This window comes from Apodemus sylvaticus, chromosome 10 (genome assembly GCF_947179515.1).
Source record: "Apodemus sylvaticus chromosome 10, mApoSyl1.1, whole genome shotgun sequence".
In the NCBI taxonomy this organism is placed as follows: Eukaryota; Metazoa; Chordata; class Mammalia; order Rodentia; family Muridae; genus Apodemus; species Apodemus sylvaticus.
The window spans coordinates 95,661,925-95,689,340 of NC_067481.1; the positions used below are offsets into that span (position 1 = coordinate 95,661,925).

At 48.4% G+C, this 27,416-nt stretch overlaps 3 protein-coding genes and 4 pseudogenes across 3 annotated transcripts in view; 3 read left to right on the forward strand and 4 right to left on the reverse strand.

Annotated features, from left to right (window-relative positions):
- Positions 1-2,348: 2,348 nt before the first annotated feature.
- Positions 2,349-4,647, reverse strand: LOC127694477 (tryptase-like; annotated as a pseudogene).
- LOC127693937 (tryptase-like) overlaps positions 2,573-27,416 on the reverse strand; it is a 158,217-nt gene continuing 133,373 nt past the window's right edge. Inside the window, exon 7 of the mRNA XM_052195242.1 lies at positions 2,573-2,638. The gene's annotated coding sequence lies outside the window, so the exon portion shown is untranslated. The remainder of the gene's footprint in view (positions 2,639-27,416) is intronic.
- Positions 4,916-8,412, forward strand: LOC127694478 (mastin-like; annotated as a pseudogene).
- LOC127695667 (uncharacterized) lies at positions 9,857-9,979 on the forward strand (annotated as a pseudogene).
- On the forward strand, positions 14,089-14,989 carry LOC127694479 (serine protease 28-like). The gene is made up of 4 exons (XM_052195983.1): positions 14,089-14,184; positions 14,362-14,542; positions 14,641-14,906; positions 14,982-14,989. Exons 1-4 carry the CDS (start codon positions 14,124-14,126, stop codon positions 14,987-14,989), a joined length of 516 nt encoding a protein of 171 aa, XP_052051943.1. The 5' UTR covers positions 14,089-14,123.
- Positions 18,733-27,416, reverse strand: part of LOC127693942 (tryptase-like) — a 176,114-nt pseudogene continuing 167,430 nt past the window's right edge.
- The window catches only part of LOC127693941 (tryptase-like), a 141,957-nt gene continuing 133,423 nt past the window's right edge, over positions 18,883-27,416 (reverse strand). The window contains exons 3-7 of the mRNA XM_052195254.1: positions 20,921-21,050; positions 20,665-20,830; positions 20,266-20,531; positions 19,164-19,327; positions 18,883-19,091 (exon numbers count right to left, since the gene is read on the reverse strand). Coding sequence (XP_052051214.1) covers positions 18,927-19,091; positions 19,164-19,327; positions 20,266-20,531; positions 20,665-20,830; positions 20,921-21,050 — 891 coding nt within the window. The 3' untranslated portion in view covers positions 18,883-18,926. The remainder of the gene's footprint in view (positions 19,092-19,163; positions 19,328-20,265; positions 20,532-20,664; positions 20,831-20,920; positions 21,051-27,416) is intronic.

Consider the following 27,416-nt stretch of genomic DNA (forward strand, 5'->3'; position numbering starts at 1 on the left):
CACACAGGGCTATGGCCGATATCTTACTGAGCAGGACTTTGGGGGTAGACTGTATTCAAAAAAGACTAGGAATCAGCCAGTTCTGTGGCCAGCTGCAGAACCAAAGACGACTGGAAAAACATTGAAAAAGTCAATGAAATGATTCCCAGTGATACTCTGCTGTCCTCAGAGAGTCTTGCCTAGCCCAGCTGTCATCAGAGAGGCTTCCCCCAGGAGCTGACAGAAACAGATGCAGAGACCCACAGCCAAACCTCAGATGCAGCCTGAGGAATGCTGGGAAGAGGGGAGGAAGGATTGAAGAAGGGGTGAAGGACACCACACGAAAGCCACAGAATCAACTCACCTGGGCTCACAGAGACTGAAGTGCCCACCAGGGAGCCTGCATGGGCCTGACCTAGGCCCTCTGCACATGTGTGACAGTTGTGTAGTTTGCTGTTTTTGTGGGACTCCCACAGTGGGAGGGAGCAGGGGCCATCTCTGACTCTACCCTACCTTTGGGACCCTTTCCTCCTCTTGGGTTGTCCTGTTTATCCTGAAGAGGAGAGGAGGTGCCCAGTCTGCAACTGGATATGCATAGCTGGCTGATATCCAAGGGAGGCGGCTCTTTTCTGAGGGGAAATGGAGGAAGAGTGGAGGCAGGAGGGGGAGGGGAAGGGAGGGGAAGCACAGGGAGGATTAAAGGTGGTCAGGATGTAAAAGGAAACAAAAGCAAAGGAACAAGAAAAATCCTGGGCATGGTGGCACCTTAGTGATCCTGTGGTTGGGCAGGTGGAGACAGAGGACTTCAGGCCTCCTGATGAGCCAGCCCAGGCTAATTGAGCAAGCCCCAGGCAAGTGAGAGGCCTTGTTTTATTTATTTATTTATTTATTTATTTATTTATTTATTTATTTATTTATTTATTCATTCATTCATTCTTTTAGGCATTTGGTTTCCACACTTGTGTGCATACACACACACACACACACACACACACACACACACACACACACAAACACCCGGCAGTGAGAAAGGGCAGTCAGTATCTGCAATAGTGCAGTACTTGTGACTTTTTTGACTACTGAAGGGAGATGAAGACACACTTCACCAAGGGAGCAGTTTTCTATTGTTTAGACAAATGGAGATCTGTTACCCCAAGATCTCAGCCACGCCTTTAACAGCAGGTTCCAGGCACCAGACACCTACATGCACAGGAACAGTAATGGCCTGAGAACCCTGAATGGGGACAGGCTAAGGTCCCCGGCTGCAGCTGACTGCAACCCTCACAAGGCATTTCAAACAGCAGGAATGGAGTTGACCTGAGTGTGGCAGTGTCTGTGGGAAGGTGAGCCTCCAGGACAGTCCCCACTGGACACAATCATGGGAACTAACTGTTAATCTGACAAGAAAGGATGTCTCCTGTCACCCGCAGGTAAGATGGAGGAGTGTGCCTGGCTGAGGGGAAGGGTGCAGGCTGTGCTACATTTCTTGGTTTGTTTATGTGAAGCCTTGCAGTCCTCAGTCCTCTTCCCCCTTTTCTCTGTATGTGTGCACATGTCTGTGTGTCCATGTGAAGGTCAGAGGTCAACCGTTGATGTCATTCCTCACAGCACTATCTTTCTTAATTTTTTCTTTGCTTTGTTCTGATTTTCCCAGCACTGTGGTTATGAGTCACTCTTTTAATCCCAGCACTTGGGAGCAGGGGCAGAAGGATCTCTATGAGTTCAAGGCCAGCCTGGTCTACAGAGCAAGGACCACCAAGGACAACCAAGGACAACCAAGACTACACAGAGAAACCCTATCTTGAAAAACAAAATATAAACAAACACCCAAAATGACATGCCCTGCCAAAAGAAATCAACTCCACAACAAATTGGGGTGTTCTGGTTTTGTTGGGAGTTCACTCATGTCTCTAGGTACATGTTTCCAGTTCCCTGGGGCTAGGGCTTTGGTCATGGCTTATTAATCCTTTTTATTTCAAATCAGTTCTGGGACCTAACTCCCATCTTCCTGTTTTACTGACTGTGTCATCTACTGAGTCAGGTTTATCTTTTGGGTTTTTTTAATCTGTTTTTTTTTTTTTTCTGAGGCAGAATTTCTCCATGTAGTTCTGGGTATCCTGGAACTCTCTCTATAGATCAGGCTGGCATGGAACTCATAGAGATCCCCCTGCCTTTGCCTCCTGAATGCTGAGATTAAAGGCATGTGCCAACCCCCAGCATCTGTAGATTTTAAGATTACATTTATTTGCTTATTTTTACTGTAATCATGGTATGTGTCTGTGTGTGTGTGTGTGTGTGTGTGTGTGTAGGTGTAAATGACAAAGACCTTTACCTGCTGAACCAACCCTTCCACACCATATATTTATCTCTTAAAATCTTCCTCCTATTTCCTGGATGTCAAGGGTGGTTGCTCCTTACCCAGAACAAATGAATGTGTGTAGAGAGAAGTTAAGATGACAGACAGGGTGGTGAGGAGGATGCACCTCACTGTAGCAGCCAAAGCCCATGGCTGTCACCCCAAGGTCCAGCAACATCACCCCAACACTCCTAGGCACTTCATTTATTCCTCTTGACTCCAGATTGACAACACAACTCACAGCTCCTTTAATGCATTTTATTGAGCCACAGCAGAGAGTGGCCACCTGCACAGTGTAGCTACCTGAGTGGGAGGGCTCACCTTGTAGAAGCCATGTCCTTCTTTCCCAGCACACAGCATGTCATCATGGACAATGCGGACATGGTCACCTGTGCTGAGACCTTTGTGATACATCAAGTCACAGAGGCGGTTTCCTACAATGGGAACTTCCACCTCCATCAAAGGAAATGGTGGCGGCAGCTCTTCTGTGGGTGAAAGAAAGACCATCCTGAGGCAGGATCCCAGGTGCCAGGCTGGGACGGGCTCAGCTAACCCTGTTCTCTGAGGGTAGTTCTGCTCACAAGTCCCTCTGTGACTCAGACCCACTTCATTCAGCTCTGCCAACCTGGCTTCTTCCTCCAGGCTGGACCTGGATTTCTGACCTTATTCAGAGATGGTGGACAGTCCTGAGGGTGTTTAGTACCCTGTCTGGTCAGTGGAAGGCAGGTCAGCATGGCTGTCTCTGGCCTAGGCTGGGTAGAGGATCTCAGTGGAGCCCTAGTCCTGGACACTATTCTCAGGCTCCACCTCTGTTTGTGAGGAGATTAGATCCACTCTGTGTCCATAGCCAAGGCCTGCCTCCTCATGGCCCTGTCCCCAAAGCTCTACTCTGAGTTGTCAAAGGAAATGAAGCAAGACCCCAGGTAGAAGAGAAATTGGTTCTGAAGGTTCCCTGTCCAGCCACCCACAATACCTCAGGCCTGGGCCACAGCTCCTAAAAAGCAGGTCACTGATATGGCCTGTGAAATGCCAGTCCCTTAAGTTGTAACCAGCGTCTGTCCGTCCGTCCGTCCGTCCGTGTGTGTGTGTGTGTGTGTGTGTGTGTGTGTGTGTGTGTGTGTGTGTGTGTAACATTGTTGGTAAGTGTGGCCTTCCTCTCCATCAAATCCCTGAAATACAAGCAGACTGTGGCCCCTTCATACATGAAGCATCTGAGATTCAAGGGACCGAATGACTTATCCTAGCTACACTGGGGTCTCCTGGCTTATGGGACCCGAGAGCCCTGTTTTTCTGATGCCTTCCCACTTCCTAGGTCTTCAGATTTCCATCCTACAAGATGGAGGGAAGCCCTGTGCTGGGGATGTGGTGTGGCCACGCCCTTTCTTGTCTCTCCTAAGTTGTCTCTACCACATACCTTTTTTTCCAATGTCACCCCAGCCTGTCACCCAGCACAATGTTCCTGAGGGGAAGGTTGTGGAGGCGGGAGGCAGGGAGACAGGGCGGATATTGCTGGAAATATTCACAGGGTTTGTGAGTTTCAGCAGGGCAATGTCTGCCCCATTCTGGAAGATGTAGAAGTCAGGGTGTGGGATAATTTTGCTCACAGTCAGCAGGTTGTCATGGTCATAGAGGTACTTCTTTTGGAGTGTTACTCTGACCATGTTGGTGCCAAGGATTTTCCTAAAGAGAAGAAACATACATTTGGTAAGTCATTGTTATTCCAGAAAGCCAGAGATGGTGTGTGATGATCCCATCCTACCCCACTCTCCTCCCCATTCCTTGTCCCACCCTGCCAGGCCCAGAGAGACTCACGGTCCCACACAGTGTGCCGCCGTGAGCACCCACTGTGGGTGGATGAGGGAGCCGCCACAGGTGTGGTTCCAGTAGGTGCCTTTTTTACGCAGGCTCACCTGCCAGGGCCACCTGTTCTCAGGTGCCTCCTGTCCCCCCCCACAATGCCCTCTCGTGGCTGAGCTGGACCTGGGGACAGGACAGGGCCAATCTTAATACCCTGGCCTATGAGCCATGAGGGTCAGTGAGAGGGACAGGGAGGGCCCAGGGCAGAACTCACCAGGGGCTGCATGCACCAGACTGCACAGGAGGGGCAGTGTCAGCAGCAGCAGCTTCAGCATTTGGACATAGTGAGGAGCAGTCCTATGTCTATCGGGTTGTGGGGTGCAGAACAAGCCAGGAACCTGGGAGCAGGAAGGTAGGCCCATTCCAGGAGCTTGAGGTCTCTAGTGGCTTGGCCACTCTGCTTCAGGGTCTGGGAGAGATCACTGTAGCTGTCTTTGATCTTCTCTACCCAGCCTCAGGTTCCCTCTCCATTTATCCTTCCAGATCAGGGTGGGGCAGGAGGAAGGGCATGCCACTGTCCAATCCAAGCCTGGAGGAAATGGGGGACTCACACTCAAGGCCAAGCATCTGCGCCACGAAGGGGCGCTGTCAACCCTCTGCTACATTAGACCCAGATCTGTGGTAAACCCTGTCCTGTGGCCTCTGCGCCCTGTCTGCTGGTCAGGAGCTTCTGCTTATTTTGTCTTGTGTGCTCCAGAGCAGAGGCAACACAGAGAAAGGGGGATGGCAGAGAGGCCACCAGCCTCCCCTCAGGCAATTGTCACCCCTGCACCTCTTCCTGGCTGACTACTCTCTTGTTCATCCAGTCTACTCTGAATTTCCTTGACCTACTGATCATTAGCACCTTTGTCCTCAGGTCTCCTGGCTGCAGAAGCCTGTGTGTGGGACCAGAAATCTCTGTGATCTGTGCTTGGGGACGCTGGGACTTCTGTTTCTCACTCCCCTGTCTGGGGAGCCCAATGCCTCTGTCTCCTGGTGAGTTCTCTCTGGGATCCCTTATGTAGTCCCAGTCTCAGAGTCCTGTTCCAGATACCGTGGGGTTATGTCAGACTGTCGATTTGCCAGAAATCTCCCTGATTCCCAGCGTCTGATGACCCTACTTACTTCCACAGACCTTGGCTCAGGAGAGTAGTTGTTAGGCATCCTTGGGGGCTGCCATGTCTCAGTCTGCTGATTCCCATCCCAGGTCAGCCTGCGGTTCTACAACCTGAAGCACAGCATATGGGAACACATCTGTGGGGGTCTCTCATCCACCCTCAGTGGGTGCTAACTGCTTCCCACTGCGTACAGCCATGAGTGGGGTCACCAGTTCTCTTGCTTGAGAGCAGATGGGTGTTGGGAGGTGGGTGATACTTGGTGAGGTACTTGTCTTCCTGCGGAAGGCAGGATTTCTGACACCCTCCTGATCACCACGTCTGTTCTGACTGATCCTTAAGTGTCTGCTGGTAATGATTTTCGCTACTCCTCAGGCCCTGTCTCCCAGGACAAAGATAGAGGGCTTTGACTTTAGAATCCAAGTTGGATAGTTTCCTCTATGAAAACAATCAGCTGTGAAGGTGGCCAAGATCATCTGCCACCCCATGTTTAGTGACAAGATGTCTGTAGCTGGGGAGGCAGACATTGCTCTGCTGAAACTGGACACCCCAGTTGTGCTGTCTGAGCATGTCCACCATGTTTTCCTCTCTGCTGCCTCCCCGAGGATCTCCTCAAAGAAGACCTGCTGGGTGGCTGGCTGGGGTGTCATCGAGAACCACAGTGGGTATTGGGAAGACACTGTGTCCTTTGGCAGAACTGGCGGGAAGAGGCAGAAGCCTCCAGCTTTGGTCCTCACTGGCTTTTCTCCACAGGGCCACTGCCTCTGCCCTATCACCTGAGGGAAGTGGAGGTCCCCTTTGTGGACAATCATGACTGTGAGAAGAAGTACCTGACCAATTCTTCCTCGGACAGCACTACCAGGTTCATCAAAGATGACATGCTTTGTGCTGGGATGGAGGGCTGTGACTCCTGCCAGGTGACACGCTGACCCGACCTCTCTCCTCTCTATGGTTTGTTTTTGAGGCACGGTCTCACACCATAGTCCAGGCTAACCTTGAACTCTAAGCAATCCTCAGGCCTTAGCCTCCCAAGTGTAAGTGTTAGGATTATAGGCATGCACTATCATGATCAGCCGGATTATACTCTTTAAGTGGGTGAATTATATGTCATGGAAATCACATTTCAGCAAAGCTGTCAGAAATAATAAACTGAAAACAATTATTATTTTTTTGAGACAGAATCTAGCTATGTAGCTCTGGCTGGCCTGGAACTCACTATGTAGACCAGGCAGGTCTCAGACTCACAGAGATCTGCATGAGTGCTCGGATTAAAGGAGTCCACCACCACTCCTGACCATCAGCACTTTTTTATTTTAGATGTGCAAGTGTGTGTGTTTGTATGTGTGCGAGTGTGTATTTGTGTGTGTCTGTGTCTCTGTGAGTATGTGTCTGTGTGAGTGTTGTTTGTGTGTGTCTGTGTGTCTCTTTGTGAGTGTGAGTGTAAGTGTGAGTGTGTGTGTTTGAGTGTGCACCAGCATGTGGAGGTCAGAGGACAAACACAGCTGTTGTTCCTCAGGTGCTGTCCACCTAATGTTCTGAGATAGGGTTTTCCCTGGCCTGGAATTCACTGATTCAGACAGCCTGGCCGTCAAGCAGGCCTTAGGGATCTTTCTGTCTCCATCCTCAACCAGGAATACAAACATCAGACTTGGTTCCTCAGGCTTTCAAGGCAGACATTTTATCAACTGAGCTATCACCCCAACCCAAGCCCTCCACTCTTCTGGTAGATAAACTCTACCACCAATTGTGATGAAACTCTTGGTAAATTTCTGGGATCTCACCAAACCCACAGCAAACGTGCTGTCTGAGGATGGAAGGTGAAGGGCAGATGAGAACAGCTGCCTCCCTGCATCCACCAGCATGAGTATCTGGACGGCAGGCTAACTAGGAAATAAGCAAAAGGTGTAAAGAGTCCAAGGAGGAGATGGATTCACCCTCCACATTGGAAGACACAGGTGGCCGTCCACACAGCTTGCCTCCGAGTGACTATGGCCACTGTTAGAGACCCAGGGCTGCAGGAGGATGCTTTTTTCAGAAGTCATTACTAGCACAAGACTCAACACATTAAATAAATATAACTTCTTGTCACTGATAATGACGAGCTAGACAAGAAGGCAGAGTATAAGTTGAAGAGACTAAAAATCACCTAGAAAAATACCTCGTAAAACAAGTGTGAAGTTTTTTGTTTTTGTTTTTTTGATTTTGCTCTTTGTATTTTAATTTGAAGCAAGGTCTCCCTCTCTATAGCTTAGAGTGGTCTCACTTTCAAAGTCCTTTTAAATGTTGGGATTATAGGTATGAGCTACTACTCCAAATGCTTATATGCATGGTTTATAGAAGAACTTAATCAACTGAGTGCAAGGATGTAGAATTACAGTGTCAGAGGCATGTGGCCACAAATGGGGACATTGACACGCCATGTTCATGGAGATCCCAGAAAAACACTAACAAAGATTTCTGAGAAGTACAGCAATGTGGTTGTGGTTGTTATTGTTTGGTTGTTGTGTGTTTGTTTTTGTTTGTTTGTTTGTTTTGAGACAGGGTCTCAGTGTGTGGTTCTGGCTGGCTTGAAACTCACTATAAAGACTGGGCTGGCCTTGACCTCACTATAAACAATTTACATGTCACATAATGCCCAAGAAGAAGGAAGGAGAGGCCCCTAGTCCTGGAAAGCCTCAGTGCAGCAATGTAGGGCAATACTGGACAGGGAAGCGGGAAGGGGTTAATTGGGGAACTGGGGGATGGAAGAGGGCTTATGAAACTTTCAGGTAGGGGGATCCAGGAAAGGGGAAATCCTTTGAAATGTAAATAAAGAATATATTGAATAAAAATTAAATTAAAAAAAAGCCTGGGCTCGCTTTACAACTCAGCCATCTTCCTGCCACTGCCTCGTGAGTGCTGCGACCACACCCAGATGACCTTAAAATTTTTATTATAGAATTCTGGAGGTGGAAGTTTTCATTAAATTATTTATTACGGGAGAATTAATGCTTGGCTGTGAGAATCACCAGTGGGCTGGGGACGGAGCTCAGTTGACAGAGAGCTTCCCCAGGGTTCAATCCCAACACTGCGTAAAACAGCATGGCAGTGCAGGCCTGTAATACCAGCACTCAGGAGGCGGAGGCAGGTGGATCAGAAATTCAAAGTCATCTTTGACTGTCAAATCCAAGACTATGTGAGACCCTGTCTCAAAACAGGAATAAAGAGGATGACAGCATTGGACCAGAAAATCCTTAGGACTCCTGGGGATGGAGCTCAGGGCTGGGACACTTGTCTAGCATTGGGTTTAGTCTTCAGTACCACGCCTACAAAAGAAAGAGGCAAGCAACTCCTTGGGTAAAACGTACTTCGTTGGAACAAAAATCTGGGAGAATTCAAAGTGTTAACCTGTATTTAGCATTAATTAAAAGCATCTTTCTTTCCTTCAGATTTTTATTCCATTTTATGTGTCTAAGTATTTTGTCTGGATTATATATGTGCACCACATGTGTGCCTGGACAGAGAGGGCAAAAGAGGATGTCAGTTCCTCAGCAACTGGAGACAGAGGGTTGTGAGCCACCTTGTGGGCGCTGGGAAACCACCCACTCACAATGTTGGTGTGCACATGCTCTCAGTGCTGTGCTGTCTCCCTGTCCCATCTGTTTTTCTTGGGATGGAATTATGTGTAGCCCAGGCCGGCCTGTGACCGACTGCCCAGCCTAGGATGACGTTGATTTTCAGATCTTCCTGCTCTGCCTCTGCAGTGCTCAGGATCACAGACTCACACCATGCTCAGACTCTACAGGGCAAGGAGCAGAACTTAGGACTACATGCATGCTGGCAAGTACCACTACCCCAGCTACATCCCTGGCCATCTCTCCGTGGTAAGCACCTTATTTTAAGATGAAGAAAAGTGGGCTGCTTAGGGCAAAAAATGTGTCTCCATCACAAGCTAAAGGATAAAAATGTTTTCAAACTTTAGGTGCCTACAGTTGCTTTCAAAGAAAAACACACACACACACACACACACACACACACACACACACACACACACACACACAAACAAAACAAAACAAAAACCAAATCCAAGCATCCATGACAGTCTGTTCTCTGACCTCAGGGAAGTGTGACTCTCCTAAATATGTCATTAACAATTGTGTCTGTTCCAATATTTGTAAAGGAAAATTGCTTTCTTTCCTTAGCTCACAATTATTAGTCTCCAGCAGTTTATCAACTGATTTATACAAACCCTCTTTCTGCCCTCACTGTCCTGCACAGAAGTGGCTCTGTAGGCCTCATCTTACCAGCTAGTGGTCCTGTACTGTGCCTTTTTGGGAGCCAAACACATGTAGCAGTTCGGCCAGGATTCAGTGACTAGCACTCTGTGGAGTCTTAGATAGCAAGAACCAGAAATTTCCAAGGCTTTTGATGAGTTAACTAATCAGTTCAGGGCTTTGAAAAGTACCTCAGTTGAACCATGTATGGTGGTTCATACATAAAACCCTAGCATTCAAGAGGTTCAGACAGAAAGGGGCCATAAATTCAAGGCTAGCCTGGGCTGCAGAGATCCTGTCTCAAAAGTATAAAGATGCTGAAACAACTAAACCAATAATAATGCTTTCCTCTTGGACACCTATAGGAAACAGCAGCCTCTTTGGGAATGTGTGCAGCTTGTCACCTCTATGGGCTGCCCTAAGGGAACTTGGTGATAATTCCCTGGAGGCCATTAACCTCTGATTTGTATGTCCTACCCAAGCTCATCTCCAGGCAGGCCGCCTGGGAAGTCCCAGGCTCAGCAGCCAGGGTTCACACTGGCCAGCTCCTCATGTGCCTCTGAACAGATCTGAAGGAGAAGGAACAGTGAGTGAGGCCCCGTGTAGAGTCAGGTTCAAGTTCCCTGGGTACTGGAAGGAACACTTCAAAGGTATGGGGTTTTCACCAAGTTTAGCACCAATGGACTTGATGACAGAGTAGCTGGGAATGGGCTCATCTCTGATGGCTGTGGGGTAAAATATATTCCCAATTGTGGCATGTATCCTGGACAAGTAGCAGGAGACCCACAAACTCATACTTGAGGGTTTCCACTGTCCTGTTCTGCACCCCACCAAATCATGTTCTGTTATAAATCACACATCCTGTGTGAAATCTAAAACAAAAGCAACAAACCAATACAAAACAAAACCAAAAACAAAGTAAACCTAGGTACCTATGCCTGTGGGAGGCCTGCAAAGTGACATTAAAAACTGGAGAGACCTGGAAAGACATGCAGCCATCAAGACAAACCAAAATAAGGACATTAGCCTCACACAACTCAAACATAAATTTCAGATACACAAAGGGCTTTTTCTTTTTGAAACCCTGTGTGGCCTAGAACTTGCTCCCTACAGCACCATGACCATGGGAGACATTGAGTAACACAGGAGCCTTGTAGAGCATCCCTGGGTGACGGATTAAGAATGCTGTTCCTAGCCCTTCCTGCAGGCGAGCCCCTCCTGAAGATTACATCACCTCATGGAAGCTGGAGGTTGAACACAATCTCCTCACTCCAAGGCTGTGGGGAGAGCTCAGCTGTGGGGTGTGTGCTAAAGATAGTCAAGGCTCTCAAGAAAACATAGTCCCTCAAACCAGAGGAATGATGAGAAAAACCAAGGCTGGGCTTAGCTCTGTTTGTTTGGTCTCAGCTGTATCATGGTCACTGGGGTATTGGGGGAGGTCCTCTGTTTAGTATTCCTTCCCTTTAGAGACTTGTCTTTCCCCTCCTTCAAAATATGGTTCTACCTAAGCTCTCCCCAGAGAAACTGTTAGTTCATTGGGCTTCCTTAGAGGATCGGTGACCCCAAAGCAGCAGCAGGAAGTCTTCATCCAGCGTGGGGATGATGGATGGCTGCAGGATCGATGTCCTTCTCTAATGAGGCCCCTAAGCATCTAGCACCCCACGATCCAGAGAGCATGAGCCATTAGTGCAGAGTAACATTGGAAATGACTGTTCTCAGAGCCAGGTGTTGCTGACACATGCTTTTAATTCAACACTCAAGAGGCTAAGGCAGTTGAATCTTTGACCTGGAGGCTAGCTTGATCTACAGAGTGAGTTCCAGGTCAGCCAGATCTACACCAAGAAACCTGGTGTTTCTAAAACCAAACAAACAAACAAAAAAAAAACATCTATTCTGGTTTCATTTCTGTTGCTATGATAAAATACCCCAACGAGGCAACTTTGAGCAGAAATGGTTTATTTGGCTCACGACTCCAGGTCACAATCTGTTATTGCAGAGAAGTCAGTGCAGGAATTCAAGGCATCACATCCACAGACAGGAGCAAGAGGATAAAGTCATGGATAACTGTGTGATCCCTTGTTCTGGTTCTCAGCTAGCTGGCTCCTCTCTTTGAAGTTCAGGAGCCTAGGGAATAGTGCTATTCAGTGTGTGGGGTCTTCCACACCAGTTATCACCAAAACAACACTTATTAGAAATGTCCATTGAACAACCTGATCTAGATAATTCCTCTCTTCCCTGTTTGTTCTAAGTTGTGTCACTGTGGATGTTTGAGTAAGAATGGTCCCAGAGTCTCATATATTTGAGGGTTTGGTCACAAGGTAGTGGCATAATTTGAAAGCATTGGGAGGTGTGGTGGCCTTGTTGGAGGAAATGTGTCTGAGGGTGGGCTTTGAGGCTTCCAAAAGCACATTCCCTACCCAGAGTCTCATTCTGCCTATGGTCTGCGGATCTGAATCCAGATGTAGAGCTCTCAGTTGCTTCTCCAGCACCATATCTACCAGCATGTCACCATGCTCTCCACAACAATGACAGTGAATTAAACTCTGAAACTGTTAGCAAGGCCCTCTTAAATGCTTTCCTTTACAAGAGTTGTCATGGTTATGGTGTCTCTTTACAGCAACAGAACCATGAGTAAACCAGTCACACTGACAAAACTAATGAGCCTACTTCTTCCCTTGCCATCTTGATACCCCAACACATCATTTTATGCCACAACTTTCCAAAGTCTCATCTCTTAATATGAAATAAAATAGGTCCAACTCCAAAAGTCTCCAGAGACTCAACTGTGAGATTATCTTCAGTAGGTGGAGGAGCCTCTGCTGCACCCAAGGCTTTTCCTTGACCTCTGTCTTCTCAGCACTCTTTGCAGGTATTTGACCCTGCCACAAGGTGTCAAGCCTCAGATGCTTTCCATGACCTCTCCTTAGAATTTAATGCCCTGGAAACCAGTACCACCAGAACGATGCTTGCAACACTGCCAAGTTTAGCTAGGGGATCAGTCACAGATAATCTGATGGAGATGATTTGTTCAGAAGAGCATGTTCTACCAGCTAGCTACCACCTAGCTTCCATGTCCATGTCCATATTGGCCCTCACTTCCACCTTGCCAGTTAGCAGACCATGGGACAGGTGCTAAGCCTACAGCATAAATAAAGTCATTAAGATAGCCATCTATGTACAGAAAATGTGGTATATATACACAATGGAGTACTATTCAGCAATTAAAAACAATGAATTCATGAATTTTTTAGGCAAATAGATGGAACTGGAAAATATCATCCTAAGTAAGGTAATGCAATTACAAAAGAATACACATGGAATGCAATCATTGATAAGTGGATATTAATTAGCCCTGAAGCTCTGAATACTGAAGATACAATTTGCATATCAAATGATTCCCATGAAGAAGGAAGAAGAGGGCCCTAATTCTGGAAAGGCTTGATCCAGCATTGTAGGGGAGTACCAGGGTAGAGAAAAGGGAGGGGAAAGATAGGAGAATGAATGGAGAGAAGAGGACTTAAGGGATATATGGGGAGGGGGGAACTGGGGAAGAGGAAAGTTTTTGGATTGTAAACAAAGAATATAGAAAATAAAAATATATATTAAAAAAAGATAGTCATCTATGCATTTCCTGTGAGGTTCTGGTGCCCTGGTTGTCTTTTTACTAACATTGGACATGTTAATGGTGTTTGGAAATGCCAGGATTCACCTCAGGTCACCTTTGTCTAGTTTAGAAATATAAGCCCTTCTGTCTGCCCAGGGTTGTGGGAATTGTCTGTCTTGTTCTCACTTGAGATATACGTCTGTCACCTAGTCTCCAAAAAAACTGTGCCATAGGCTATCTGGGTGAACCCACCTGTCTGTGGGGATGTGTCTCTAAAACCACCCTGTGAGTGGTTCTCATAGGACAGAAGCTTGTGTTTCTGGAGCCAAGGTGAGTTCTCAGCTTGACTCTGAGTTTCCTCTGACAGCCCCTATGGAGGGGACAATGGGTTTTCTTATCCTCTTAAGTGGACAGTAGGGACACCGCAGGGAGCCTTCCTGACAGTTTCTTACCTGAGGTCTAGAAGCTTCTTTGGCATCATTGCCTTGGCCACAAGATGGTTGTTTGTGGCCAGACTGAGGTTATTTTAATGGGACACTGTGGATATGTGAAGTGGGAGAGCCCCAGTTTGGCAGCACCCCTGACTTCTGCTTTTTGTGTATGTGTGTGTGTGAGTGTGTGTGTGTGTTTCTGTGTGTGTCTGCGTGTGTGCACACGTGCTCCAGCAGTATCTGCACAGGCTCCAAAACAGAAATGCCCATAGATGCTGTCAGATGTCTCTCCTGACTTCAAGTGCTGGGTGGGCATGGGTCTCAGGTCTCTTATAAGTTTCTGGCAAGAATATTTGAACCTGAGCAGGGAGATACAGAGGACCATATTTTGAGTGCTGTCTTGGTTTCAGGAAAAGTCCACCAAGCCAAACCCAGTTTTTCAAGATGATAAAGAGAGTTGTTTTGTGGGTGGGCAGTGGGATTAGCCACAGTATTTGTCACCTGTAGTGGCTGAGGCCCTGCACTTCCTAGAGCCCCCTCCCCCTGCAGATGTTCCAGCTGTTGCTCCTGGCTCTCTCCTTCCTGGAAAACCCCGTGTTCATTGCCTCTGGTAAGTCCTGACTCACCTCAGTTACTGCTTTGCATCAGGAAGGCAGTCCTGCATTTTCCCCGACCCTCAGCTGGCTTACTCATGGGGTCACCTGAGCACTTGGGCTCAACATCTGGTCCAAGGTTGCGGTAACAAGAAGCTGGTCCTTGTTCTCTGACTTGTCCATGATGCTTTTAGTCTCTGTCTCCAGAAGTAAGCCAGTGGGCATTGTGGGGGGTCACCGTACCCCACCAGGCAGGTGGCCATGGCAGGTCAGCCTGAGAACCTACGATTACAAGGCAAGCTCCTGGGTGCACATCTGTGGGGGCTCCATCATCCGCCGTCAGTGGATTCTGACTGCTGCCCACTGCATCCAAAGGTGAGACACCACTGGGGGCATCTGCTGGGTGTGGAATGTTGACACGATGCTACCCCTGACCATCTGCCTCTGAGCCACCAGTGTCTGTCCTCCCACAGCCAGGATGCTGACCCAGCCTTGTTCCGGGTCCAGGTGGGGGAAGTATACCTCTACAAGGAACAGGACCTTCTGAACATCAGCAGGATCATCATCCACCCCGACTACAACCAATTCAGTAAGAGGTTTGATGTGGCCCTGATGCAGTTGACTGCCCACCTGGTCACCTCCACACATGTCAGTCCAGTCTCTCTGCCAAATGCCAGCTCAATCTTCAACTCAACTGACCAGTGTTGGTTGGCTGGCTGGGGCAATGTTCACCAAAATGGTAAGCACAGCTGGGGTGGATAGATGGAGAGACAGAGGGGACATTGCACAGTCTCCCCTTCCATGTCCCTTCTAGAGGGATAGCTGGCAGTGTGGAAACAAACAGGCAGCAGCAATGGTCTGTGGTGACTTGCAGGTGCAGGGGATCATGGGTAGGCTTCTTGGCCACCAATGAAATGCTCACAAAATTCAGGACATTTTCAGGTCTCATGGATGGCAAGTAGCCAAGAGTGAACCAACCTGGATGCCCTGGTTTGAAGGTGCTGCTGCTTTTTTGCCTCTATCCCATGAAGAAGGGAGGGGATGCCCTCTTAAAGGAACCCCATTTCTTCATCTGGGTACCTCTAGGTGCACTCAGACATTTTTCTTTTCTTTTCTTTTCTTTTCTTTTCTTTTCTTTGTTTTTGAGATAGAGCCTCAAGTTTATTTGTAACAACAGCATAGGACACTGGTCATCTGCAAACAGTACGTGGGTTTGTCACAGCACTACGGACATCTGTCTTCACACTGGCAGGAGCCTTTTCTTTGGGGCCTTCATAGGGGTCTGGGCACCTTTGGGAGTCTGAGCTGGAGCTGAAGCCTGGGCCTTAGCTGGAACTGTATTGAGCCTTGGGTTCTGTCTAACAGAGCCTATGCCCCCTGGCCATGTAGCTTTAAACCACTTCCCAAGCTTGGGGTGAGCCATGAAAGCCAGGGGGCTGAGTTTGTGGCTGGGGCCCTTCAGCATCTTGGGCTTGGTGGCCTCAGGCTTCACCAGGGCCTTGATGGCCTCTGCACTTGCACTCACTGCCTTGCATTGTTGGCCTGCATTTTCTTCAGGCTTTTCTTGTCCTGCTTCTTGGCAAAGAGCACGTTCTTCAGGAACATGGGGTCGACCACCTTAAGACATTCGTGTATTTGTGACCAGGGTTTCTTGATGCCATTTCTGTGCCATTTGTGGGACTGGTTTTGTGTGGTGTGGTTCTTGGACTTGGCTATGTCTACACGGTAATCTGAGGCTCACACAGTGCCTGGGGCTGGAAGAGCTTTAGTTTTTTAACTCAATGACACACATAAATAATTTATCTTTAAACAAAGTCACATTCTGAAGTTCTTGGTAGTTGTGAATTTGGAGGCCCTCTAAGCTCTTTTAAAGACTCTTAAACCCACTTAAAATAGAAGGCTATGCCTGTAAATATAGCTTGAGATCCTGGTCCCATCTAGGACATATGGGGAAATGGAGACTTTGACTTGCTCCAGGCCCAGGGAGTGAGGTCATGGCCAGTGTGACTGGCATGAAGTGAATCTGCTGGGGACATGCCATTCACCCCTGCTCCCTGACTCCTCCGCCCCTCTGCCTGAAAAGCAACAAGTGGGTACAGGTAGGCGTGGTCAGCATAGGCGTAGAGTGCAGCAATGATCTGCCATCAATCTTCTCGAGAGTCCAGAGCTCCTTAGCCTGGATCCATCAGCACATCTAGTGGATGTGTCTCCCAGCTGCTGCCCAACATCAGAGACAGCTTCTTGACTCCTCTGATCTTCCCTTCCTGGACCCTTCCTTGTCCTGCCTTCTTCCCTGGCCTGTCCTTCCCTGCTGACAAGAATGCCCAGGAAACCCCAGTGTGGGGTTGGGCTGCCTGTGCCTGTATTTGTCTCAGTAAACTGACAGCAAATGAAGGTGTTGGGAATGATGTTTGAGGCGTGGCCATGGCTGTGGAAAGGTTGGCCCCAGAGTTTCCAAGGCCAGTTATAATTCTTTACTTCCGGTTTTAGCACCTCAGTCTTGAGGTAGAGTATATCCAGCAAACGTAATAAATGAGATGCATTTTTCATAAGTCTCCGCTTTTAGTTACTTTTGGAAAGGCTCACACTAGCAGCTAATTCCAAATCCTTGTTTCTAGACAGTGTCTTTTCATGAAGCCTAGGCTGGCCTCAAACTCACAAACCCCTGCTCTAGCTTCTGACCTGCTGGGGTCACAGGCAAGTGCTGCCAGGCCCAGGGTGACTTAATCTCATTTCTAACAGTTTCCCCCTTGTGTCTGAACAATAGTCTCTGAAGACACTGCTGATTAGCCCTCTGGTGGTCTGTTATTGTCCCAGGGTGGCTAGGGAAGATCTGTCCTGGTTGGCCCTAGTCATACATTGGTGGGAGTGGGGGAGGATCAGGGAATGTAAGTGACAATCCTCAAGGAGTTCATTCTATCAAATTTGCAACAGAGGCAGAGAAGGAAGGATTCTTATGTCAGTGCCACCTGATACCACAGCCAAACATCAGATGGAGCCTGAGGAGTGCTGGAAAAAGGGGAGGAAGGATTGAGGAAGGGGTTTATGGACACCAGAAGAAAAGCCACAGAATCAACTCACCTGGGCTCACAGAGACTGAAGTGCCAACCAGGGAGTCTGCCTGGGCCTGACCTAGGCCCTCTGCACATGTGTGACAGTTGTGTAGTTTGGTGTTTTTGTGGGACTCCTACAGTGGGAGGGAGCAGGGGCCATCTCTGACTCTGCCCTGCCTTTGGGACCCTTTCCTCCTCTTGGGTTGCCCTGTTTATCCTGAAGAGGAGAGGAGGTGCCCAGTCTGCAACTGGATATGGACAACTGGCTGATATCCAAGGGAGGCAGATCTTTTCTGAGGGGAAATGGAGGAAAAGTGGAGGCAGGAGGGGGAGGGGAGCGGAGGGTAGGGGAAGCACAGGGAGGATTAAAGGTGGTCAGGATGTAAAAGGAAACAAAAGCAAAGGAACAACAAAACCCTGGGCATGGTGGCACCTTAGTGATCTGTGGCTGGGCAGGTGGAGACAGAGGACTTCAGGCCTCCTGATGAGACAGCCCAGGCTAGTTGAGCAAGCCCCAGGCAAGTGAGAGGCCTTGTTTTATTATTTTTTTTAAGACATCTGGTTTCCACACATGTGCCCCCCACCCCCCCACACACACAAGGCAGTGAGAAAGGACAGCCAGTATCTGCAATAGTGCAGTAGTTGTGACTTTTTTGACTCCTTGTTTTTGCAAATCAGTTCTGGGACCTCATTCCCGTCTTCCTTCATTACTGACTATGTTATCTACTGAGTCCTACGTTTATCTTTTGTATTTTTTGTTTATCTGATTTTTCTGAGGCAGGGTTTCTCCATGTAGTTCTTTCTGTCCTGGAACTCTCTCTATAGACCAGGCTGGCATTGAACTCATAGAGATCCCCCTGCCTCTGCTTCCTGAGTGCTGGTATTAAAGACATGTGCCACCAGCACCCAGCATCTTTAGATTTTTTTTTTTTGATTTTTTTTTTATTTGGTTTTTTTGAGACAGGGTTTCTTTCTATAGCTCTGGCTGTCCTGGGACTCACTCTGTAGACCAGGCCAGCCTGGAACTCAGAAACCCGCCTGCCTCTGCCTCCCAAGTGCTGGGATTACAGGCGTGCGCCACCACTGCCCGGATGCATCTTTAGATCTTAAGATTACATTTATTTGCTTATTTTTACTATGAAAATGGAGTGTGTGTATGTGTTTGTATGTGTGTGTTTGTGTGTGTGTGTGTGTGTGTGTAAGTGTAAATGACAAGGACCTGTACGTGCTGAACAGTCTCCCAACCCTCCCACCTCCTTTATTTTTCTCTTCAATTTTCCTGCTATTTCCTGGATCCCAAGGGTGGGGTGTAGTTGCTCCTTACACAGAAGGAATGAACATGTGTAGAGAGAAGTTAAGATGACTGACAGGGTGGTGAGGAGGAGCCACCTCACTGTAGCAGTCAAGGCCCACGGCTGTTACCCCAAGCTCAAGCAACATCACCCCGACTCTCCCAGGCACTTCATTTACACCTCTTGACGCCAGATTAACAACAGAACTCATGGCAGCTTTAATGCATTTTATTGAGCCACAGCAGACAGTGGCCATCTGCACAGTGTAGCTACCAGAGTGGGAGGACACGGGTGGTCAGGGGCTTAGGTAGAGCAGACTTGGGACTCAGGATGGGGAGCAGGAGAGGAAGGCAGGGATGCCACCTGGGCAGGAAGCAGCATGTTGCAAACAACAGAGGTCACCCTGGATGCGACTCAAAAGTCCCTGGGGACATAGCGGCGGATCCAGTCCAAGTAATAGGTGACCCGAGTGTAGACTCCAGGCCTGTTGGGCCGTGCGCAGCCTTCTCCCCAGCTCACCACACCTGCCTGTAGCCAGGTATCTTTTTCCTTGTAGACCAGAGGTCCCCCAGAGTCACCCTAGAGAGTACAGGGATCAGTACTCTTATAAAGGCTGGGTGGGGGTGGCAGGGTGACGGGACAGGAGCTCACCTGACAGGAGTCATGTCCTTCAGTCCCAGCACACAGCATGTCATTACGGACAATGCGGACATGGTCACCTGTGCTGCTACCGTTGTGATACTTCAATTCACACAGGCGGTTTCCTACAATGGGAACTTGCACCTCCATCAAAGGAAATGGATCCCGCAGCTCTTCTGTGGGTGAAAGAAAGGCCATCCTGTGGCAGGGTCCCAGGTGCCAGGCTGGGACGGGCTCAGCTAACCCTGTCCTCTGAGGGTAGTTCTGCTCACAAGTCCCTCTGTGACTAAGGCCCACTTTATTCAGCTCTGCCAACCTGACTTCTTCCTCCAGGCTGGACCTGGATTTCTGGCCTTATTCAGAGAAGGAGGACATTCCTGAGGGTCTTTAGCGCCCCGTCTGGTCAGTGGAAGGCAGGTCAGCATGGCTGGCTCTGGCCTAGGCTGGGTAGAGGATCCCAGTGGAGCCCTGATCTCAGACACTATTCTCAGGCCCCACCTCTGTGTGTGAGGAGATTGGATCCACCCTGTGGTGCAGAGCCAGGGCCTACCTGCTCATGGGCCTGTCCCGAAGCTCTACTGAGGTTTTAAAGGAAATGAAGCAAGACCACTAGGGAGAAGAAAAATTGGCACTGAAGGTTCCCAAGAGAGCTGTCCAGCCACATAGGATACCTGTGTCCTGGGCCACAGCCCATGAAATGCGGGTCACTGACACGTCCAGTGAAATGCAAGTCCCTTAAGTTGTAACCAGCTTCTGTGTGTGTGTGTGTGTGTGCGCGTGCGTGCGTGCGTGCGTGCGTGTGTGTGTGTGTGTGTGTGTGTGTGTGTGTAACATTGTTGATAAGTGTGGTCTCATTCTCAATCAAATTCCAGAAATACAAGCAGACTGTGGCCCCTTCAGACATGAAGTGTCTGAGATTTGAGGGACTGAATGACTTATCCTAGCTACACTGGGGTCTCGTGGTTTATGGAACCTGAGAGCCCTGTTTTTCTGATGCCTTCCCACTTCCTAGGTCTTCAGATTTCCATCCTACAAGATGGAGAGAAGCCCTGTGCTGGGGATGTGGTGTGGCCACGCCCTCTCTTGTCTTACCTCAGTTGTCTCTACCACATACCATTTTCTCCAATGTTGCCCCATCCTGTCACCCAGCACAATGTTCCTGAGGGGAAGGTCATGGAGGCAGGAGGCAGGGAGACAGGGTGGATGTTGCTGGAAATGTTCACAGGGTTTGTGAGTTTCAGCAGGGCAATGTCTGCCCCATTCTGGGCGATGTAGAAGTCCGGGTGTGGGATAATTTTGCTCACAGTCAGCAGGTTGTCATGGTCATAGAGGTGCTTCTTTTGGAGTGTTACTCTGACCATGTTGGGGACAATGATATTCCTAAAGAAGAGAGACATTCATTTAGTAAGTCCTTTTATTCCAGAAATCCAGAGATGGTGTCTGATGATCCCATCCAACCCCATTCTCCTCTCCATTCCTTGTCCCACCCTGCCAGGCCCAGAGAGAGACTCACGGTCCCACACAGTGTGCCGCCGTGAGCACCCACTGTGGGTGGATGAGGGAGCCGCCACAGATATGCTTCCAGTAGGTGTCATATTCACGCAGGCTCACCTGCCAGGGCCACCTGTTCTCAGGTGCCTCCTGTCCCCCCACAATGCCCTCTCGTGGCTGAGCTGGACCTGGGGACAGGACAGGGCCAATCTTAGTACCCTGGCCTGTGAGCTACGAGGGTCAGGGAGAGGGACAGGAGGGCCCAGGGGAGAACTCACCAGGGGCTGCATGCACCAGACTGCACAGGAGGGGCAGTGTCAGCAGCAGCAGCTTCAGCATTTGGACACAGTGAGGAGCAGTGCAGGCCCAGTTGGAGGTGAGGGCTGGGCTAGGCCTATCGGGTTGTGGGTTGCAGAACAAGCCAGGAACCTGGGAGTAGGAAAGTAGGCCCATTCCAGGAGCTTGAGGTCTCTAGTGGCTTGGCCACTCTGCTTCAGGGTCTGGGAGGGATCACTGTAGCTGTCTTTGATCTTCTCTACCCAGCCTCAGGTTCCCTCTCCATTTATCCTTCCAGATCAGGGTGGGGCAGGAGGAAGGGCATGCCACCGTCCAATCCAAGCCTGGAGGAAATGCGTGACTCACACTCAGGGCCCAAGCGTCTGGGCCACGAAGGGGCTCTGTCAACCCTCTGCTACATTAGACCCAGATCTGTGGTAAACCCTGTCCTGTGGCCTCTGGGCCCTGTCTGCTGAGCAGGAGCTTATCCAATCATGTGTGCTCCAGAGAAGAGCATTAACACACAGAAAGGGGGGATGGCAGAGAGGCCCCCAGCTTTCCCTCAGGCACTTGCCAGCCCTGCCCCTCTCCTTGGCTGACTACTCTCTTGTTCAACCACCCTACTCTGTGACTCTCCTTGGCCTACTGATCACTTGTCTCTAGCCCTCTCCTTGTCTTTATTTCTTGTCCCTCCCTGGCCTTCCCCCTCTCTGCCACCTTCTGGATCTCTCTCCTTCCCTCCAGGCTCTAAGCCCTACCAGGCTGGACCTTCTGCACACCCCAGAATCTTCATCGGAACTCCTGGAAGCAGCATGGGGTGGCCAGAATTGTTTCTCTTCTCCTCACTTGCTCTGTAACATATGCATACTTCCAATAATAATAATAATAATAATAACAATAACAATAACGATGATGATAATGATAATAAAAAAATAATAATAAATGTGTTTGCTAATTCTTTGAGAATTTTATACAATGTATTTTGATCAAATTCACCTTCTTCCCCAACTTTTCCCATAGCAACTCTTTCAATTCTCGCCAACCTACCCATCCAACTGAGAGTTTTCTCCCTGCCCCAACTCCAGTTTTTAATGCCCAGCTACTCTTGGGAATGGAGCCTGCACTAGGGTGTGGTCAGCCTGCCAGGGGTTGCATTGAGAAATAAAAGTGGACATCTCTCTCCCCTCCCAGCAGCTAACACACATGGACAGCACACATGGCACATGGATAGCACATGTGGACAGTTCCTTCACTGTTGGTAGGATTTTGTGTCAACCCCTGTCTCCATGCTAGGATTTTGTCAAGCTTGAGATTGTGAAGGTCTTGCGCCTGCTGTCACAGGTCTTGTGCATGCTGTCACAATTGCTGTGTGTTGGTATGCACAACTGCCCTGTTGTATCCAAAAATATTGTTCCTTGATGTTGTTCCTCAGTCTTTGTGCCCCCGTTTCCCGAGCCTTCTGGGGAGGGAGCCACATGGCCACTCAGTTGTGGCTGAGCACTGCACAGTCTCTTATTCTCTCTACATTGGACAGCTGGGGCCTCTGTGTTCAGTGTCAGCTCCTGTAGAGGAAAACCTTCTCTGAGGAGGGTCTAGAGAAGCACTGACCTATGGATATAGTAAGTCAGCTGAAGTTGTTTTGATACTCTGTCCATTTAACCAAATAATGGATTCTTCCCCAGGACTTATGACCTATACAGTCACAGGATGTTCGCCCCATTAACAGTGCCAGGAAAGGATTCTTCTATCTCTTGGAGCAGGTCTTAGATCCACAGTGAAAGAGGCTGGTTACTTCTGTATCGTTATTGCCACTATGTCCCCATGGGCATATCTTGTCAGGACAGTCATTATTGTAGCTTGCTGGGTGAGAGGGATGACTACTTTCCTCCTCTGATGTTGTGATTAGCACCTTTCAGCACTATGAAAACTAGCCAGTAGGGATGAAGCTTCTAGGCCAGTACCAGATTGATTCCCTCATGTTCTGTGGCTCAAGCATGTATGTCTTTGGCAATAGGGTCTCCCCACCAAGTTCTGGAGAGAAGCTGGGTGGTCGTGGTGCACACCTTTAATCCCAACATTTGGGAGGCACAGGTATGCAGTTCTCTGATTTCATGCCCAGCCTGGTCCTTAGTTCCAGGACAGCCAGGGCTACACAGAGAAACCCTGCCTCAAAAAAGAATATATTTTCATAGCCTACAATACTGTGGGGCATATATGTGATCTCCCTATAGCCCCATACCAGGTGCTGGTGTTGTTAGATGCTAGCATGAGGTATATCACATGTGGTTGAGGTATTCTCTCCCTATCCCACTATAGGGTTATTTGATTAAAGTATTTTAAATATGTATGTATTTTGGGATCCTTTTACTATAGTAGGTTTCCACACATCCACTGACTGTTGAATGGTTAATAAAAATGTGTTATCTACACAATGGAATATTGAAGTGTTAAGAAAAATAAAATTAAGGCATGTGTGATAGTTCACACCTCGGATCCCAGCACTCCTCTGCCATGAGCACATGCAGGTGGATCTTTTTTAGTTTAAGGTTATCCCTGATCTACAAAGGCAGTTCCAAGCCAGCTGTGTAGCCAGGGCTACACAGAGAAGCCAGATAGAAGTAGAAACAGCCATTCTGAGTGAGGTAATCCAGACGCAGGAATGCAAGCATCACAGGTTTTCTCTCATTTGTGTAAATCAGCTTTGAAATGCTAGATATGTGTGTCTCACTTCACACACCCACAGATCAGAAATAATGAAGGGGCCGTGGAGGGGTGGGTACTTCCACAAGGGAGAGGACAGAACGCACTGGTATAATGGGTTAAAAGAGTAACAGAGAAGAAGGGGTTAAACTGAGGTGGGGGAGTGGCAGGTAGAATGGGCAAGGGAATATGGGGAAGGATACTAAAGGCCTTTTGAAAAAGCAATATGTGCCTTCTAAAGTCCAAGACTGACAAGACAGGGCTCTCATGAGCCCTCAGGTGGCCAGAGGATAGACAAGGAATGCATAGGAAACTTCAGGGCCAGGAGCTCAGCAAGCACCACTGAGCTATTTCCTGGACCCTGATCCTATAAGAGATATTCTGATTGGCCCAGGATCCATCATTAGGATCAATCAACACATTGATGTTAGTTTCTTAGACAGAAACTAAGGAGATTCTGTGGAAATGCTCTCACAGTGACTTGTCTCAGTCAATCATACAATATCCTAACACTTTAAAGATTGTATCTGATTTATTTACTTTATTTTATGTATGTGGCTGTTTTGGCTGCATATATGTTTGCATACCACAGCCATTGCTGGTGCCTGTGGAGGTTAGAAGACATCCTGTACCCTGGAACTGGAGTTACAGATAGTTGGTGAGCCACCATGTAGGCACTGGGAACTGAACTCCTCCTGGTCCTCTAGAAGAGCAGCCAACACTCTTAACCACATAGCTATCTTTCTGACCCCATAATATTTTACCTCTTGGTTCTCAGCAACAGAATTAAGTTCTATCATATGGGATCAGCCACGAAACAGACTACTGACAACATCAAAATCTCCCAATGTGTTGAAGAAAGGTAAAAGATTTGATTTAATTAATGAAAATGTGAAAGATTTAGAGCTGTCACTTTGGGATTCAAATTGCAAGAGTCCTGCAATGGAATTTACCCTTAGTTCTGGGATGTGGTGTAAGCTATGTGCTGGTATATGGTGTGTGCAGTGTGCCATTACCTTCGGTGCTGGGATGCAGTGTGTCATGACTTTGTAAGAGATATTGTTGGGAAGCAGTGACCTCTTCATCTTACTACAGACCCCTGGTACTCTGAAAACTTCAAGATGGATGAAAGAGTGAATGGATGAATGAGGGAATGGATGAATGAGGGAATGGATGAATGAGGGAATGGATGAATGAGGGAATGGATGAATGAGAGAATGGATGAACGAGGGAATGGATGAACGAACACCACAAGAGTTTCATTCATGGCCTAGGTGGCCCCTGGGAAAGTCTGGATGGGGTCCTCTAGGATCCAGAGGATAGGAGCCAACTTGTAGGAGAATTCTGTCTGTCCAGCTCTCCACAGATGTCAGAGTGAGCTGAGGCCCTGGGTCACTCATTCTAGACCTGGACCCTGAGGTTCTGTCCTCATGGATTCTCCAGGCCACTGACTGAGGGAAGGGTCCCACAGGAGAGGGATAGGGGAACTGGTGAAGGCCCAGTGAGGGTTCTAGGTAGTGCCTAGAGGGCATCAGCCTTCCACCATCACCCAACACTGGAAGGCAGAGGGAGAGGCGGGCCAGTCTCTGTGAGGCCAGCCTGTCCCACACAGCAAGTTCCAGGACAGTCAAAGCTACATAGAGAGACCCTATCAACCACTCCCAAAGGTTATAGAGTCTTAATCAGTGGGCCAAAGAAACCATCATCAGCTAGAAAGTTTGAAAGACAGAGAAAACTGCAAAATGAAAACAACACGTTTAAACATATGGGGTGCAGCCAAAAAGCACACTGGAAAGGAACAGTATGTCCACCGGGAACCCAGTGCTCCAGAGGCCAGAAGAGCAGATGAACTCAGCAGTCACATAAGGAAGGGAACAGCCATCCCAGGAGAGGCTGAGACTATAACAGAAGGCAGGGAGGTGAGGACAGGGACTGGTGTAACATGTTCCCACAAGACTTTCAGGATAAAAAGTTTGGGGTCTGTAAAGCATGTCTAATGTGGCCATCTTTCCAACCACCAGAAGAAGATACCAGAATCCATTTTGACCAGGTGTGACAGAATCACATCCTGTGTTCTAATGCCCAGGTCAAGCTTGCTATAAGACTGGCCCACTTTTGTCCCCACAAACCTGGTTTAAATGCCCAGTCAATAGAAAGGTGAAATGGGGTTTTGTAAATGCTTTAATTTTCTTCTTTCACAATCTCCAAGCCTGCTGGCCAGTGGCAGCTGCTACTGTGAACAGTGTACCATATTTGTCTGATGTTTCTTTGTGATTAGATGGCAGTTGTACATTCTCACACAAAGGGAGGATTTGTACCTTCCCATCAGGGGCAGCTGCTATCCACCAGATTCTGTTGGAGACCTTTGCCAACACTGTGCTTGGTAGAGGGCAGATTCATCACTGTGGGGCTAGCCTTCTGCCATCATCATGAGAGGTTGGAAATGAGGAGACAGGGTCCCTGAACTAGGGGTAAATTGTGCTGAGTCGGGTGAGGGATTCCTTCTCCTGTGGACACCAGAACTCAGGATACCCAATTTCCACTAGTTCTTGACTTCTCCAACCCTATGATAGCAGATTTCTGGTTTCCAGGTAGGACTGGCCAGGCCTGGGGATACTTGGTTTCCAAAGTTTCACACCCAGTGCTCTCCTCACTGTGGGGAACTCCCACCCTCCCCAAGGCACATTCTCCTTATGAGAGATTTCCCAAGGAAGGTAGGACCGTGCTTGTCTCAGTATGTAGCTCAGGTACTGTGTACAGTGGCGGAACGGATACCTTTCTTAAGCATGTTTCAGTCACATGTTTAACACGAGCTTATGAGCAAAGCCTGCTGGGTGTCACCCTGCATGGAAATCACCCTGTACCCTGGGTGACCCTGGCATCATGGTCTCTCTACCTTAGTCTTTAAAGTGCTAGGCTTCCAGTGCCACCAAACCTCACTGAGGTGGCATCATCTTAACAATAATAAGGCTGTTCTCAGTTCCTCCATTTCCTTACATCCAATAGAAGCTCCCTGACTTAGAGAGTCTCAGTGGGACCCTCTAACACTGTAGAGCGTATGATTTAGAACAGGAATTAGACATCAGGCTCTCAGAGCCTGATGTCTAATCAGCTTAGTCATCCGGCTCAAACCAGTCTGAGAACGTTAGAAAGGGCCTGCCCAGTAAGTGTCCATTCTGTGGTGAAGACCATGGGACCTGGGTAGATTTGGTGGAGACATCACTGAAGTGCATCATAGAGACTCAGGCCATAGGAGTGGACCTGTCTGGGGCAGGTTTTGTGTGAGGTTGACACCATTTCTGCCTCCTCCTCCTTCTCCTCCTCCTCCTCCTCCTCCTCCTCCTCCTCCTCCTCCTTCTTCTTCCTCCTTTCCCTCTTCCTCCTTCTCCTCCTCCTCCTTCTCCTCCCCCCTCTTCTCTCTAATACAGAATGTGAGAACAGGACGGAGTTAATCAGAAAGATTTAAAAGTCAGCAGAGATGCCCATACAATGTATCCATATTTTATTATTATTACCATTCTATATTAAAATGATCCATGCATTGCAGTCAATGAATAAATGTCAATTCATTCCACAGTTATTTAAGTTTGCTTGTTTGTTTTGGGATATTGTTTTTGTTTTTAGAGACAGGATTCTCTGTGTTGCTCTTGATTTCCTGGAATTTACTGTGTAGACCAGGCTGGCCTTAAACTTAGAGATCTGCTTGACTCTGCCCTCCACATACTGGGATTAAAGGTGTGGTTCATTCTTATGGGCCCAGCCTCAGTTTATTTAAGATGTAATTCACTTCTCCTGAAT

Coding starts and splice junctions, on each gene's coding strand:
- LOC127694479 (XM_052195983.1), top strand. CDS start 14,124: ATGTTCCAGCTGTTGCTCCTGGCTCTCTCCTTCCTGGAAAACCCCGTG. Junction 14,185..14,361: donor CCCCGTGTTCATTGCCTCTG/GTAAGTCCTGAC, acceptor TGATGCTTTTAG/TCTCTGTCTCCAGAAGTAAG. Junction 14,543..14,640: donor GCTGCCCACTGCATCCAAAG/GTGAGACACCAC, acceptor GTCCTCCCACAG/CCAGGATGCTGACCCAGCCT.